At 59.6% G+C, this 16,497-nt stretch overlaps 1 protein-coding gene across 1 annotated transcript in view; it reads left to right on the top strand.

The window, feature by feature from the left end:
- The window catches only part of PKD1 (polycystin 1, transient receptor potential channel interacting), a 104,900-nt gene that overhangs the window by 75,887 nt on the left and 12,516 nt on the right, over positions 1 to 16,497 (top strand). The window contains exons 19-35 of the mRNA XM_090024723.1: positions 135 to 351; positions 1,443 to 1,602; positions 2,359 to 2,511; positions 5,799 to 5,943; positions 6,667 to 7,269; positions 7,923 to 8,079; positions 9,643 to 9,895; positions 10,555 to 10,750; positions 11,628 to 11,798; positions 12,386 to 12,529; positions 12,709 to 12,919; positions 13,720 to 13,846; positions 14,693 to 14,809; positions 15,061 to 15,110; positions 15,358 to 15,557; positions 16,132 to 16,237; positions 16,360 to 16,478. Of these exons, the coding sequence (XP_089880849.1) occupies positions 135 to 351; positions 1,443 to 1,602; positions 2,359 to 2,511; positions 5,799 to 5,943; positions 6,667 to 7,269; positions 7,923 to 8,079; positions 9,643 to 9,895; positions 10,555 to 10,750; positions 11,628 to 11,798; positions 12,386 to 12,529; positions 12,709 to 12,919; positions 13,720 to 13,846; positions 14,693 to 14,809; positions 15,061 to 15,110; positions 15,358 to 15,557; positions 16,132 to 16,237; positions 16,360 to 16,478 (3,129 nt within the window). The remainder of the gene's footprint in view (positions 1 to 134; positions 352 to 1,442; positions 1,603 to 2,358; positions 2,512 to 5,798; positions 5,944 to 6,666; positions 7,270 to 7,922; positions 8,080 to 9,642; positions 9,896 to 10,554; positions 10,751 to 11,627; positions 11,799 to 12,385; positions 12,530 to 12,708; positions 12,920 to 13,719; positions 13,847 to 14,692; positions 14,810 to 15,060; positions 15,111 to 15,357; positions 15,558 to 16,131; positions 16,238 to 16,359; positions 16,479 to 16,497) is intronic.

Genomic DNA, 16,497 nt, shown 5'->3' with positions numbered 1-16,497 from the left:
GGAGGGGCCCCCACAGCTTTAATGGTGGCGTTAAATGCTCGCTCTTCGCCGTCGGGACAGTAGCTACAGCTCCAGGCGCAGTGTGGAGGGCTGCTCTCCAGCCCCCTTCAATTGCCCCCATGCTTGTCTTGCAGGCTGGAGAGATACGGAGGATGAAGAGGCTCCTCTGGTGTACATCCTCCTGGCCACACGCTGCAAAGCGGGGCACTGTGAACAGTTCTGTGTGTACAAAGGCAGCCGCTCCGAGCATGGTGCCTTCCTGCCCCCCGGCTTCCAGGCCAGCAGCTTCCTCGTGCACGTCTCGGTGCTTGTGCAGGACCAGCTGGGAGCCACTGTGGTCGCCCTCAACCGGTAAGGTCCTCGCGTCGCACATCCACACAGCAGGCTCGGTGCTGGAGACCGCAGCCCAGTCCTAACCAGGGTCTCTCCAGGACGCGGGTCAAGCAGGGTGGATTTGCTTCCTGGTGGCCTCTGGAGGAGCGAAGGGTTTCAAAGGGCCATGTACATCACAAGGCCCATGGAGAACAGACTCGTTTCACTTGGGTTCCCTGCCCCAGTGAACGGGGGCCAACGCAGCATTTAGGAACAGGAACTGCCCCCTGAGAGCCCTGAAAAAACCCTTCTCTTTTAATTCCCACTTAACAGACACTGCCACTGGCCCCTTGAAGCCTGAAGGAAATCACTTCCTTAGAAACAACCACGCGGCTTCTCTCCCCAGACTCACTGCTTCCACAGCCGCCCGGCTCAATTTATGGCCCTGAATCCCCTGTCATGTTTGTGGGCGGCTGCGTATCCTCGTTAAAAGCAACAGGCTTCCCAGTCAATAAATCAAGCAGGGGAGGCTGCTCCCGGACCCTGCCACAGATCGAGGCTGCATCACGACGAGCGGGAGAGCCCGAGGAGTAGAGGAAGCCTGACCACATGTCTGGAGAGCCCCCACGTGTTAGCGGTGTCCTGCTTTCCCCCCCCCGCATCCAAGGAGCTCAAAAGGGAGGCAGTGGCAGCAGGGGCACTTGCGGACAGGGAGGAAGGGTTGCGTCTCCCGCAGGCAGGCCGGCTGCTGGGTTGGGGTCCCGGGAGCCACCGGCTCAGCTCCCTGCAGTCTTGCAATGTCCTTTCCATTCAGCAGCGGTCAAACCTCCGTGCCCTTGAGTCACCCAGGCATTAATCCTTTGTCACAAGGGGCCGGTGGTGCTAAGCTGGGGTTGCCAGTACTCCTCACGTCGCGAAGGATCAAGTCCCGCTCCCGGGTAGCTTTTAGACCTGCCAGGAGTCAGCTAAAAGCATGAAACAAGTTAATTCAGACCACCCTCCCTGTGTCCCGTGTACCCCGCGCAGAAGCCTGGTCTCACACCAGGATAGAAGTTGGCCTCTTCCCCGAAACATCCAGCGGGTCTTGGGTCCAAGAGCAGCCAGTGATACCCATTTTCTTCCCTCCACAGCTCCATGACCGTCGCACTGCCGACCCTGCCGGACGGACACCAGAGCCTCTCTCGGTGGCTCTACAATCGGACCGACACAGTGCTCCAGGGCTTGGTGAAACAGGGGGACCCGCAGCAAGTCATCGAGTACTCCTTGGCCCTCATCACCATCCTGAACGAGGTAAACCAGAAAGCAAACTTGCACCCTGGCCTAGACGCTAGGCTTGCACACACAAAGCACAGCCCAAGCGCCCATCTGGAGCTGCCAGTCCCTATATTCTTCCTGCAGAAGTGGCATCTTCCTCTAGCTTTTTATACACCCGAGTTGATGCCCTTGAGACCTCCCTGACCCGGCTGCCAGCGCTGTTCTGCTGACGCGCCCTACACCTCCACATGCAAAATACGTCCTGCGAGCTCCCATTCATAGTGGTGTGCCCCCATCGCCTGCTGTGAGCTCGTTGTCGCTCATGGCTACGGTAGGGCATAGTCAGCAGCTGGCCAGAGGTGCTCAGCTCCCAGGGTTATTAGTGCATCTTCCCCAAGAGGAGCTTTATCCCATCCCGGGGACCCTTTCAGCATTCAGGAAGTCCCTCTCTCTCAGCCATCTCCGGCTCAGGACACGAGGAGGAAAGAAGAGCCTCTGAACTCCATCCTTGGGCTGTTCTTTGGTAGTACAGTGGGCAGAAGCATCCAAGCTGGCCATCGACTAGGTCCAACCTGAGTTGCATGGGACAAGACAAGCCCTGGAGAGGGTTCACATGCCCCTCCCAGGGCATCCTGGTCAGCGTGTTGGCACTCCTCTTGGTGCCTACCTATGGAGAGGCCCATGTTATACATGCAAGCTGCAGCTGAGGACCACTAAAGGCACCCTTTGGGCCACTGCTTTTGGGCAGCTTTGCAAGAGTTTGATCCCTGCCCCTGGTCCTGTGCCCCGCAGTACGAGCACGCGCTGGACTCGGAAGCCGAGGCCAGCCACGAGCGAGCGCTGCGGATCTGGACCCGCACCAACATCACCGAGACCCTCATCTCCCTGAGCGTGAACACGGTGGATGACATCCAGCAGATCTCGGCTGCCCTGGCTCAGTGCACGGTAAGTGAACACCCAGCCCCGTGGGACCCTGGCTACAGCTGTAGAAGTCCATGCCTCCTTCGGCTTCACCCAGCAGGCAGGACAGCTCTCACGTGTCAGCCGCATTAGGCAGCATGCGTCTCCCTCCATCCCTCCCTAACTGCAGGTCCCATTTTCCTCTCCTCCATCAGTCTAGGTGGAAGCCAGAGATGCATGTGCAGTCACACCCCCGGCAGCTATCACGTGCCTGTCCGCTGGTATCAGCACAGTAGCGTGGCAGTGGGGGGCTCCAAGACCCTAGGCACATCCCAGCCCATGGCCAATGTGAAGTGGGGATCTCCACTTCCAGGCAGTGGTCTCTGCTTCCCAGTGGGCTCTAGAGTGGGCTTGGCATGGGCGAAAGGGAGCCGCCCTCGTATCAGATTCAGAGAGCAGTGGGGCTGCAAGGGAGCTGCAGAGGTCACATCTAGTCCGACCCCCTGCCTAAGGCAGGATCAGCCCTGTCCAAACCAGCCCAGACAAATCCAGTGCCCAACCTCTTAGCAAAGCTATGTGGTGAACCCCTAAGACGTGACACCCAAACCTGACACAGGCCAAGCAGGGGACCATGTGGCCAATACTCTGCTGTGGCAAAGATCATGAAAATACATTCATTAGCATGCTTGGTTTCTGGCGGTCAGCCCGGCGGCTCCCCCGGCTGTATGAGCAGTCCTGGTCCCCCCAGCTCCTCTCCTCCGTACTTGCCTCTATGCTACGTCCGGCACCCACCTGCATTTCCTCTGGCAGCTTGCACTGAAAACACCCCCCGCCACCCTGCCCCTGCAAGGCTTGGCACCCCAGCACCTGACATCCATTTCGTACAGCCGGCTGGGGAACATGGCCCGGCCCTGGGGAAAAGCTGGCGTTGTGGGAGTCTTGGCCACAAGTCAGAACCACCACGGCGGCTTGCAAGGCACGAACTTCCCAAACAGCTGGAAATGGGGAAAGCATTGCCATTTCCCAGCCAGATGACTGTGTGCCCCATCAAAGAAGAAATTCCCCTTTGATTCTCCCAAGTGGACAGGAAAAAAAAGGTCACATCTGATATGATCCTGCAGAGAATTTCCCATGCCGGGGGGTGCATGCGCCTTTGCTAGTAGAAAGCCTGTGCGTGCTGGGGTTAGTTTGTAGTGAGCTCCATGAAGTGCCTCCCCACAGCTCCTTTCCTCACCCCCAGCGCTCTTGGCCGTCTTGAGTTGGCCAACTCAGCAAGGTCCCCAGGGCGCAGACAAGCCTCCTCCCCAGTACCGCGCACATCAAAGCGCAGTCCCTTGGAAGCTATTTTATCATCTGTCCCCAAGCACATGGTGAATCCCAGCTGAGTCCTGGGATGATTAAAAAAAGGAGAGAGAAAAAATCCAAGCTGGGCCCTATTAACAGCTTCCACGTGTCCTGCTGACTGCTCCCTTCCACCCCGGGGGCTCCGGGCAGGCCGAGAGCGCCTTTTCCTCGGCATGGCTTGGCTTGGAAGGGCGGGCAGCACCTCCCTGCCCACAGACGTGGGACGGACTTGGGTGCTGGAGGCAGACCCAGCAATGGTCAAATCCTGCTCCTGTTGAAAGCAGCACGGGAGCAACACCAGCTGCTTTTGGCTGGCTTCAAGCAGAGCAGAGAAGGCAGAGAAAACCCCACTGCCCTGGATGCATGAGCAGCGGGGAATGGGCTGGTCATCCATGTGGCACAGAGACCAAGTGGATCCCCGAGCTCGCTCCGGCATGTGAGGTGGTATTGCTGCATCTGGTGGCTTCGCTCTGCTGCAGAGCTAACGCAGCTCTTCTGTGTCTGCTGCCCGTGCCGGCTTGGGCACCTCTGCCATGCAGACGGGCTCCCTACCTTAGTCCCTCTCCAAGAGCAAAGCCAGGTGGTTGCCATATGAGATACCTCTGTGTTATGCAGCAGAATCTCCTTATGCTCGATGAAGGGCGTTCGTGCTAAGCTTGCAAAGAACTTTTTTCCGACTATTTAGAGATACCGCATCTACCCAAATAACTTTGCTGACAGAAACCCGAGGCACCTGAGAGGTGGGCAGGCAGTGGGACCCAGCAGAGAGAGCCAAAGAGGAGCTCCTAGAGTCTCCTGGCACAAGTGAAGGAGCCCGAGAGGCTCCCAGGGAGATCGAAGGGGGCCACAGCGGTGCCCCTCGTTCTGGGAGCTGCGCTCCAGCCAATGCTGCTGTTGCATCAGATGAAAACTGAGCGCAGTGAAGGCCGACAGCTGCAGAGCTGGCTTGCAGCTGCCCGTACCTCCCCTCCACCCAGCAGTCAGAGGAGACCAAGTCCTGCTGTCAGGACGCCCGGGGAAGGTTACCTGCAGGTGCTGCTGCAGATGCACATGGCTTCGTTCTGAGCTCAGATGCAAAAATTTTCCCTTGGGGGATAAAAAAGGGCTGTGGTTAAGAGGTCTTTCCAAACACTGCCTCCACCCAGTAGCAACTGGGGTTTGCAAACTGCTGGGAGGCGGTTGATTCACTCCCCGCACGAAGAAAAAGCCAGAGAGCTCTTGCTTTGGAGAGCCCGTCAGCAACGCTCCTTTGTGAGCAGCACCCAAGACTCATGGGGAAGGTGCCGGGTAGAGGAGATCGGTTCTCTCTGTCACCTGGTATGTGACGAGCATCCCCTAAGGAGCAGCCATCGCTGTCCCAGTTGCCCCCCACCCCCATTGCAGCTGCAGATTCGAAGTGTGCCAGGCTCCCGTTTGACGGCGGGCACCAGGTTCTCCCTTCCTGGAGACCCAGACCACTGCACCATCACAGCCTGCTGCAGCCCTTTACGCAGTCACCGTGGAGGGCATGCAAGCCCTGCAAGTCCTGTGCTGGTCGGAGGCAGCATGGGCCCCACGGGCAAGAGCAACAGGGCCCCCAAGCCTTCGGCTATTAGGTAGGACCGTCATGCCGCTGCCTCCCTGCTGCAGCAGGTGGATGGATGGTGCCACAGGGTGTCGGGGGCAGAGCGAGTCAGAGGGGCGATAAACAAGGTCGAGGGAGACGCAGTTTGCGGCATTCGTGTGAAGTCAAGTAGAGGGTAGATTTGCACCCTATAGACTAACCAAAGTAGACAGACAGACAGCTGCTTTTATAGTCTGAAGCTCACTACAGCAACTGATGCAGTGAGATCCAGTCCACCAAAACGTGTGCTCGCACACACACATGCACATACAAACGCGCACGCGCCCCATACGTTGGTTAATCTATAAAGTGCAGACACTGTCAAGAAGAAGGCAGATTTGCACAAGAGTGGGGAAGTGGGCTCAGCCAGTGCTTCTCATTGCAGGTGGCGAGCAAGGAGTTTGTCTGCAGGTCCTGCCTGATGAGGACCTTAAACAAGCTGGAGAGCATGATGGCGATCCTCCAGGGAGAGACCACCCAGGGCACCATGACGCCGACCGCCATCGCAGACAACATCCTCAACATCACAGGTGCGTCCCGCTTCCCCGGCCCCAGCGGCGGTGGATTTGATCGCCCATGCAGGGAGTCTAGGAGGCGTCGAGGAAAGCGCCAGGCTAAAGAAGCTGGGAGTGACAGCCCACTGCAGCTAGTGTTTAATCAAAGAGATGGGCCTGCACCGAACCCAGCAGCTTGACACCGCCTTTAGCCAGGCTTGGGGGATTTCAGAGCTGCATCCAAAATATGCAGGTTTACCCTCTGCTCGGTTTACCCCCTCATCCTGGTTTATGCCTGGGGATGGGATATCAAATTGGCAGTGCACCCCAAAAGGAGCTGGCCCCTTAAGGCTGCACTGGCAGCCAGGCTAGTGTGACAGCTGCAGCCTCCAGCTGCACTGGGTACCCTGTGCAGATGTGTCTGTGCAGATTCTGGCTACCCGCACCCTCACACAGCTACACTGGGGAGGTTGGGCAGCTTCTGTTTATCTGTTTTTCCCTATCCACTCGTCTCACCCCTTCCATGAAAGGGAAACAAACCCACTTGAGGCCCTTGCAGCTTTAGCTCTTGGCTGCAGCACAGGACAGATCAAGGGGGCAAGGGGAGGTGCAGTATTTTTGCAGAGCAATCCCTATGCAAAGTCAGGTGGCCCTGCTGCGCCCCAAAGGGCAGCCCTTTCTTCTTTGCTTTGGGAAGGAGCCAATTGTTCTCTGGACCGTGGTAGTCACCGCTTCTCCATTTGTGCTTTCACCGGACAGGGGACTTGATACACCTCGTCAACACGGCGTCACCGGAGCTGAAGCCCCAGGAGTTGTTCAATGATCACCACCACGTCCTGGTGGCTTCCAAAGCTTACAACCTGTCCTCCAGCCTCATGCGCATCCTGATGAAGTCCCGGGTGCTGAACGAGGAGCCCCTCGAGCTGGCGGGAGGAGAAATCGTGGCCAAAGGCAAGAGGTCTGACCCCTTCAACTTGCTCTGCTACGAAAACACGCCCGACTGCCAGTTCTCCATCCCCCAGGCCTTCAACACCACCTTCTCCGACCTGACCGACGTGATCCAAGTCATGTTCCGGGTGGACTCCAATCCCTTCCCCTTTGGCTACATCAGCAACTACACCGTGTCCACAGAAGTGGCCTCCATGGAGTTTCAAACTAACAACGGGACCCAGATTCCTATTGGGAGCCTGGACTCTGAGAAAGCCATCACCGTGATGGTCTCCAACAACACCGAGGCGATGAATATCTCTGCCGGCATGGAGGTCATCCCGGAAAGGACTTCGGTCAACCTCGTGGTTACGACGGAGAACAGCCACCGCGAAGCAGGGCTGCACTTCCAGCTGACTTACCGCATCTTAAACGGTAGGCACTGAGCGGCCGGGGACAGCACCAGCTCCTGGTGTTGCTTGTCACCGGAGGGTGGGGAGAGGAAGAGAGGATGGATGCTGCCCATAAGGACCGCAGGACAGACATGGGGCTTCTTCCATGTGCTTTAGGTGCACCGTGCAAGGTGGATGCGTTACCGGGCCTTTGGGCCTGGCCTTCAGTACTGTGCTGGGGAGCAATGCAGCACGGCATGGCAGACGCGCTACCTCCCAGCGTGGAAGCAACGTTGCTGTCTCTGTGTGTGCCCCACACCACGCTAAGGCAGCCGTGTTTCTTCTGCCCGTGCCTGGGGGCCTGGCCTGCTTCCCTGTGTTGCCCCCCGAATGGGACCTGTGTGGGTTCACAAGGCATCCGTGACTGTGTCCCCAGGGGTGGCTGGAGCTGAGGGTGGCCCGTTCCCTAAAGCCCATCCTCTCCTGCCCATGAGAGGATGGGCCCGAGCCTGCTGTGAACGAGCAGCTGTCCCTTGACAGGACACCAGCAAGGGACCTCACAAACCTTGACAATTGCCTTACAGCAGGTTACTGCTGCTCCTGGTTGCCTGCCAGCCTGCAGCATCAGCCAGGAAGGGCTCTGGGCCCGAGCCCACTTGGTAACACCCTGCCCCGTCTCTTCCCCATGCTGCCCAGACCGCTACCTCTCGAGTGAGCCGGAGCCATTCGTCGCAGCCTACCTCCATGACGCGCCCGCGCCTAGCGAGCACAACTGCAGTGCCGCCAAGAAGATTGGCCTGGAGGCCCTGGCCAGAAAGGACCACAAGCAGTACACCTTCTTCATCTCCCCCACGTAAGACGCCACCCCGCATGCAAGGGCCACAGCCTGGCCCTGGTGTCACAACCCAGGAGCGGCTCTTATGACTGAGCAGGGCTTATTCCCATAGCAAAACTTCCCGGCAGCATGGTTGTGTCCCTAGCCAGCATCCTGGCTGAGTGCAGCCAGGCCTTGCTTGCAGGAGGTACATGCACTGGTGTACATGGAGCGAGCGAGGAGGGGGCCCAGCTAGCAGAGCAGCATATGCGCAGGAGCACGAGGCTTGCTGGGCTTTGCAAGTTGCACCCGAGCTACCGGAGCTACCCCATGTCCTCCAAGAGAGGGATCCCAGCTACAGCATGCCTCCTCCTCCTCCTGCATTGCTTCCTCCAGTCTCCACCATTTGCAGATCCTGCTCGCCCCGACAGCTTACCCCATCTGCAAATCTATGGCCGCGGTCTCCCTTTGGACTGCTTGGTTGCAGCCTGGAGGCTGTTTCCCACCTGGGGCAAAGCAGTGCAAGCAATGAACCAGCCAGGTCCTTCCCGTCCACCTTCCTGGCTTTTCACAGCCTGACCTCCCACCGGGAGCTGCGTGGGAGCTTGGGCACAGCTATTGAGCAGGTCCTAGGCTCACCTGTTCCCTTGATTAGCTGCACTCCAGCCTTGTCTTATAGACCCAGATCCAGTCACCTGACTCACCTGCCTGGCCCGGCTCACCCCCAGGGAACTACATCTCCCAGAATGCCTGCCTTTAAAGGGCCGAGCCTTGGAGTTTCTCTGGGCTGCGGCAGACCCGGGACTTGCTCAGCACAGACCCCACTGCACCATCCTGCAGAGCCCAGCAGGCCAGGGGGTAGTTCCCATTTTAATCCCAGCACTCCAACCTCAAGGAAAGCCCCCTTGCCTCTGCATAGCTCATTTCTAGCCCCATGTGCAGAACGGGATGCCCGACCTCCTGCTCTGCTCACCTGTGCAACAGTCCTGTGCACACCTGCCCTGGGGTCTGCTAAGTGGGGGTGTCACTGGGCCACGAGGCATTTGGCTCTTAGCTTTCTTTGCCATCGTGGCAATTGTTAATGCAACATTTGCTGCTGATTCCATCCTGAGACGGCTGCGGGAGGGGACGTCTCTCGCTGCCGGTGAACCCCACTGAGGTGTTGTCGGAGAGGAGGGTCTGGTGGGTTGGGAGCTGGCCACGATGGAGCCATCATTCAGCAAGGTAGCATGGCCCCTCTAGCTTCTGGTAATGAGACTGCCATCAATTAATGATGCTAATGAGGACTTCTTCCCATGGGCCAGGAATCATAGCAGTCTGTGGATGTGCCCAGGGAAACAGGGCACGTGGTTAGTTTGGGGAAGAGCTGGGCAAGTCTGACAACTGACCTTAAAAAGAGAGGAGAAAGTGCTGTATATATAGTGGGTCTAGGGCCCTTGGTCCTGGTGTAGGGTAATCAGGACTAGGGTAATGCACCCAATTAATAAATAATAACTAGCAATGCCGGAGGGTTTCCAGACAAGGTTGCTCCAGGCGGAGACCGGTGCTACCGCTTTGCAGCTTGCAGACACAAGCCCCATGCTTTTCCCTTCTCCATTTTAGCACTGACGACACCACCAAGGATTACTACCTCAACATCACGAACCACTTCAGCTGGTCCGCGGTGGAGGTGACGCTGGGCCTGTACACCTCCTTGTGCCAGTACTTCTGCGAGCAGGAGAGGAGGTGGAAGACGGAGGGCATCGTCCCCCTGGAGGACACCAGGCCGGACCAGGCGGTGTGCCTCACCCAGCACCTGACGGCTTTCGGAGCCAGCCTGTTTGTTCCCCCAAACTCCGTCCAGTTCATATTTCCTGTGAGTGAAACCAAACGGGGACGTGGGCACTTCCCAGCCGGTGCGGGGGGAATAGCTCCCTGCAAAAACCAGGTTGTCATTGCATGTCACGAGCTAAGCAAGAGCAGCCCTGGTCAGTGCTTGGATAGGAGAACCAAGGCTGGTGGGTCTCCTCCCTGTATCCTCCTGGCCTGGTGTCGTCTGGATGCACCCTCTTGCAGGAGATGCATGCCCAGATCCTGACGTCCGACTGCCCGCAGGCAGCCAATAGCCTTTCCGAGCTAATGCTTGTCGGCGGGGGTGGTTAAATCCTGGTTGTGTTTTGCCGTACCCCGTACACGTATGCGGCTGCTTCAAGCTGGGGCAGTATCTTTGCCGACTGCTGGGCGTGTGGTTGCCCTCCCTGGTTAGAGCATGCTCCTGGCCAGCGCTCAGTGCTTCCCAGGGGGGCTTAGGGGTCTCTGGCATGGAAGTGAACGGCAGCAAAGCACATAGCCACAGAAAGCTCCACTGCAGAGCAGGTAGCGTACAGGCAATGAACCGCCTGCACGGAGCTTAATCTCCCAGCGTGTGGACGCCCCGAAGGCACTAGTTGTGCCCCGTTGTTGCCGCAGACCCCAGAGCGAGCCACGGCCCCACAGGTGGGGAGAGCATCTCTCACCCTGTTCCTTCCTGCTCAGGCACCCGGCCCAGGCCTCAACTACATCGTGCTGCTGACCTGTGCGGTCTGCTTCGTGACGTACTCCGTGGCAGCCCTCATCGTGCACAAGCTGGACCTCATCGACATTAACCGGGTGGGGGTGATCCCCTTCTGCGGGAAGAACGGGCAATATAAATATGAGATCCTGGTGAAGACCGGCTGGGGCAGGGGGTCAGGTGAGTCTGGAGCAGAAGTTGCTTTATGGTAACCCTCAGGGGTCTGCAGGATAAGTCTCCGTGACCCCACATCCGATGACCGGCGAACGCCGCATCACATGCGGCCACCTCCCTCCTTTCTACAGAGACAAGATGCAGCTTTCCATTTTTCCCCTCCCTTCCCCCAGTTCCCTGGAAAAAGCTTTGTGCTTCACTGCTATGGGACGGTGAGGCCAGATCCCAGCCGCTCTCACGCATGTTGCCAGGTCACTTAGGTCTGATCCAGTCCCCGAATGCATCTAAGCAGCGAGCTGCGCTTTCAGCCACGGTGCTGGGATTGCAGCCACTGCTGCCAGAAACATCTTCCTCGGGCTTGAAACCTGAGCAGATGTTATCTGGGATCATGGAGTGAGAATCCCCCTGGGCTGCCACTGTCGCTCTCGAGGCCTTTCCCACTGGCTTCAAGACGGTCATCCCTGGGAACAGGCTCCTGCGCTGGGAGTGGGTCTGGGGGCACCTGGGTGAACCAGGTGGGAGAGGAAGCGTCTGGCAGCGGGTATCGGAGAGAAGTCAAAGCAAACAAGCTGTCCAGCAAGAACATCCAGGACAAACATCTCCTTCCGGCGGGGTGTCAGCGAGGGAGAACAGGAGATCTGATCCCATCGAGAAAGGAAGCATGCACCTCTGTCCGCCGGCTGCCCTTTCTGAGCTGGGCGTAATGCTATCCGTGGGCGTGGGGAGGCCTCGGGGAAGCGTTGTAGAGAGGCCCGTTCGTTGCTTGCAAGCCATCACGTGGGCCCTCCGCAGGCCGTTTCGCTCAGTCATGGGTGGGGGGAGGAAGGACCCTGCAGTGGACGGGACCCCCCCATCACCGAGCTTCCCGGCTGCCTCCCACCAGGCACGACGGCTCATGTGGGGATCACGCTGTACGGCGTGGACAGCAAGAGCGGCCACAGGCATCTGGACGGGGAGAACACGTTCCACCGCAACAGCCTCGATGTCTTCCAGATCGCCACCGAGCGCAGCCTGGGCAGCGTCTGGAAGATCCGCGTCTGGCACGACAACAAAGGTGAGGGTAGGGCTGCATCCAGCCTGCAGACAGGGAGGTGTTGGCACGGGGGCAGAGCTTGCCATCTTGCAAGGCTTCTGCTGCTCTAGACTCCAAAACTGCAGCGGGGCCAGGCTGCCGCTGACGGACGCCTCGGGACCTGCATGCCTCGGGGACCCGGACTGGTCTGGGGGCAGTCAGGAGACCCGAGGTCTACCGCCTGGTCGTGGGTTTCCCTCTTCAAAGAGCTCTCATACCCCGTGTCCAGCCTTAGACTTGTCGGCCGGCAGTCCCCAAGGCAGTCGCTAGGAGCTAGGCACCCCGATACCGGGGACGCCCCAAACATCCTGTAAGTCGGGGCCCTATCGCACTTCACCGCATCAGCTAAGCACTGGCACCAAAAAGCCTTGAGCAGAGACAAACCCGAGCCCCTGGCCCTGCCCAATGCACCATGGCAGGGGAGGATGGGAGGGGAGTTGTGGACCTCTCCATCCCCCTGCCTGCCGATCCCTACAGGTGCCAATTCTGTGCAATGACCCCCGCCCTCCTGCCCGCTCGCGGAGGGGGTGTCTGCCATGAGGCGCCTCTCTTTGTTCCCCGGTTTTTAGGGCTCAGCCCCTCCTGGTACCTGCAGCACATCATTGTGCGGGACCTGCAGAGCAGCAAGAGCTACTTCTTCCTGGTGAATGACTGGCTGTCGGTGGAGAGCGAGGAGAACGACGGCATGGTGGAGAAGGAGGTTTATGTTGCCAGTGAGTGCTCAGCTGCTCGCGCGTGGGTCTGGGAGGGGGCGCTGTCCCTGGCTAAGGGACGGGCCGCTCCTCGCTGCCCATTCTGTGCCACGGAGCCGGCACAGGTCAGGGGCAGCCCTGGCCCCGGCTGGGTAGCGTGCACCTGGCCAGCCTTTCTCAGGCGGCTGCTCCGTGTGCAGGCGAGAACGAGCTGCGGAGCTTCTCCCGGATCTTCGTGGCCGAGCTGCAGCGGGGTTTCTTCGAGAAGCACGTCTGGCTGTCCATGTGGGACCGGCCCCCGCGCAGCCGCTTCACCCGGGTCCAGCGGGCCACCTGCTGCTCCGGCCTCGTCTTCCTCTTCCTCTGCGCCAACGCTGTGTGGTACGGCATCGTGGGAGACGTCCGTCTCAGGTGGGCCATGCCGCGGTGCCCTGTGCACCCCGGTGCAGCTCCCTTTGCCTCTGGGAGCGCCCCCCCTGCTCCGTGGCAGCCTCAGGGGCAATCACACAGGCTGCATGGCACGCGGGGCTTGCTCGCACAGTGGCCTTCTCACCATCAGTGTAAAGGGAAAGGGGCCTCCCCCTGACCTCCCTGTCGCATGCGCTCGGGAGGTGCCGCAGGAGAGAAGAGCCTGGAGAGCCAGACCTCTGCTTCCCCAGCCTCAGCTCCCCCTCCATTTCCCCCCTACACCCATGTTTCACACCCTGCCTCTACCGTCACCATCACCAACCAGTGGCAAGGACCCTGCGGGAGTCCAGCATGCTCAGAAACCAAGTGTCACAGGACGGAGCAGGCACCTTGGGGACCCCTGGCATCTGCCACGGAGACGCCAGGCTCACGGGAGGGCATTGCAAACGCCCTGGCAGTGCTTCGTCCTGGAGCTTGGGGTCTCAGAGTCCTTTTATAGCCAGTTGAAAGACTAAGTCATAAATCCCCCTGAAAGGAGGGCACTGGGAGGGGCTGAGCAGAGTGAACTCTTTTCAAGGGAATCTGCCAGTAGAAAAGAAAAAAATCGAGGGGCAATCGCAGCCAGCAGTACCTGGGTTTTGCAGGCAGACGCGGGATTTGCATCCCAAGACATCACCCCCCTCTTCCCCATCTTAGGCTGAAGGGAAAACCCCCCGGGGTGGTTGAAACCTGAATGAAGGCAAGGCTGTGTGCTGGCAAGGTCAGCTCTGACCCCATCTCCTTTCTCTCTCCGCCTTCTTCAGTAACGTGGCTGTTTCCAACCTGCTCCCGGTCAGCGTGGACACGGTGGCTGTCGGGCTGGTGTCCAGCGTGGTCATCTACCCACTCTACCTGGTCATTTTGTTCCTCTTCAGGATGGCTCGTAGCAAGGTAAAGTGAGCTTGGGGGACTGGAAATGGCTGGCTGGTTTGCGCCGATACCCAGTGTGTTTAGACAGGGCCAGGGTCTGTCATGTTGGATAGCATTCCTGCCACGAGCAGCACCACGGATGGGAGATGCAGAGTCCACCCTACAGCAAGGCTCCCTAAATACTTGGTGACCATATAAATTGCAGCCCTGAGTCTTTTCTGTCTGCAAGTCCAGAACGAGCTTCCACAGGAGCTAGGCCCACATCCCTGCTCCTCTGGGTGCCCAGCCTGGGAGGGACTCACACCAGGCCCAAGGTCTCTTCCTGTGGGGCCTGGTTTTATTGCACATGCAGAACTCGCTAAGGGCTGGACTCAACATTGCAAACACATCACAATGCCGCAAACCACTTGGCCCCCCAGGCTGATGCTCGGCGCCTGCCTGCAGCTGCCCGGGTCTCAGCGGGGGCTGCCAGCCTTGCCCATGCAGTGTGGTGTACCAAAGGTTGTACCAAGGAGCTTCCCCGATCCCAGCCAGAGGCCTGTTGCCCCTGCACTGCTTCCCCTGCTCCAGGCATAGCAAAGCCCCTCTCTTCATCCAGGCTGGTAAAGGCTTTTATAGCAATCACCTGGCCCCTCCTGATGAGCCCTGCTACCAAACACCTGTTCCTTCGGAGGCTCTGCACCAGTGCTGGCGTAGCCCAAGTGCCTAAAGGCACACGGGTGCCCAGCGGGCCCCAATTCCCCATGCCTGTGTAAGCCAGGGCAGCCGGTCCCGTGGGAGGGAGCAGACAGGACCTGGGGTGCTGCACAGATAGGAGCTGGGGAGGGGATGCGGTGGACCCCCTTCGAGCACCCCCCTGTCGCGCAGGCGTCCGTCAGCCACACACTGACGCACTCGGACCAGCAGTCCCTGGAGATCGATAACTACCTGGACTCCTCGCTCCTGGAGAGCTCCTTCCTCACCTTCCCTGGGCTGCGGGCTGAGGTAATTAGGCACTGCCGTGTCGCTCCCCCGGCCCCGAGCTGAGCAGAAAATGACGGGTCCAGGGACCCTCATAGAAACCCTGGGAGGGAGCTGCAGAGGTCTCATCTAGTGCAACCCCTGCCTGAGCCCTGTCCTAACCCTCCCATCAGACCCAGACAACGAGCCCCAACCCGGCTGCATCCTCCAGCTGGGACCGGACCCAGAACCGGCCAGCGCCGCAGGGCTGGAGCTCCTTCTGTTTCTCCCCACAGGCCGTTTCCGAGCAAACCAAAACCGACCTGCTCCCGGATGACTCAAAAAGGTGAGCAGGACCCTGGGGGCACAAGGCAGCGGGTCTCTGTCCCCCTCGAGACCCCTCGCAGCTCCAGAAGCTGCAGAAGAGGCACCCGCGGAGCCTTTTGGGGCGCTGTGGGGAGTCGGGGGCCAGATAACGAGAGGCGCTGCTGGGCTGGGGTCGTTTCTGCTGTCTGCAGGGTGAGGAGTTTCTGCCAATGTCTTTCCCAAGCAGCTCGTGCTTGGACCCCACGGCTCTGCTTCCTCTCCCGTAGCCTGATCCAGTGGCCCTCCAGTGAGGCCCTGCTCACCTGGCCAGACCTCCTCAGCGACCCCTCCATTATGGGCAACACCATCCAGAAGCTGAAGCGAGGCCGGACGAGCCGCCACCTGGGACTCGAGGCACCGCTGGCGGCGGAGGACGGCTTGTTGCTGGGCTTGCACCAGGGGCAGGCCAGGTACATCTCCGCCTCCGGTGAGTATGAAAGCAGCCCAGCCTGGACCGGGCCAGCGCTTGACCCCGCTAGCGCTGGGAATAGACTTGTTGGCAGCGAGGCTTAGCGCCGGGGGCTTTTGGGGCTAGGACTTGCTCCCACAGCAGTGACGGACACATGCAGAGACCACTCAGGGCGGGGGGTGGGGGTGATCCCTGGCACCCTATGCTGCAGCCTGGGGGAGATCTCCACCATCGTGCTCCTGCTCCTTGCCCTCCAGCCCATCTGGGGGGAGGCTGCAGTGCAGATGGCGGAGGAGGGCTTAGCTTTTCCTAACAGGAGCACCCACCGGCCGGCCCCTTCCCACTGCCATGAATCAGGAGCTGCTGTGTAGAAACCAACGGTGCCCCCAGGGAAATGCAGGTCCTCGTGCATGGGGCACCAGGGGAGAAGAGCGCCTTCCCCTCTTCATGCCTCTGCCCGAGTGGGCCCATGACGTGAATGAGAGGGATGTGGGAGACAGGGTCTCTACCCTGTCCTCCACAGGACCCGGACCTTGCGGTCCCACTGGGGTCAGCGTCCAGCTCCCCTAAGGGCCCCTATCTGTTCCCCCAGACGAAGACCTGATCCGGCAAATACTTGCTGATGGAGCCAGCGGCATCACCCACTCCCAGGACACGGGGCACTATGGCAGAGCCGAGACCGACCTGATCTCAGGGCTGTGAGTACGCAGGGAGGCGGTGGGGCTGAGCCTGGCATGCTGCCCTCATGCCCTGTGCCTGCGGGCAAACCCCTGCTAACGAGACCCTGTCATTTGCTGATGTTGTTGCTTCTCCCGGGCAGATCCAGCATGTTTGGGGAGAAGACAGAGACCATCATGCTGCAGAAGCTTAATGAGAAAGGGCAGAGCATGGCACCTCCTCCCAGGGAAGTGAGCAGGTCGGCCAAGCCTATATGGACAGGTACGCGGGTGGCCAGACC

The sequence above is a fragment of the Crocodylus siamensis genome, chromosome 12 (genome assembly GCF_052110815.1).
Source record: "Crocodylus siamensis isolate JL-2025a chromosome 12, ASM5211081v1, whole genome shotgun sequence".
NCBI lineage: Eukaryota > Metazoa > Chordata > Crocodylia > Crocodylidae > Crocodylus > Crocodylus siamensis.
Note: the sequence above shows the minus strand (reverse complement) of the source record. Positions and strands in the feature narration are given on the sequence as shown.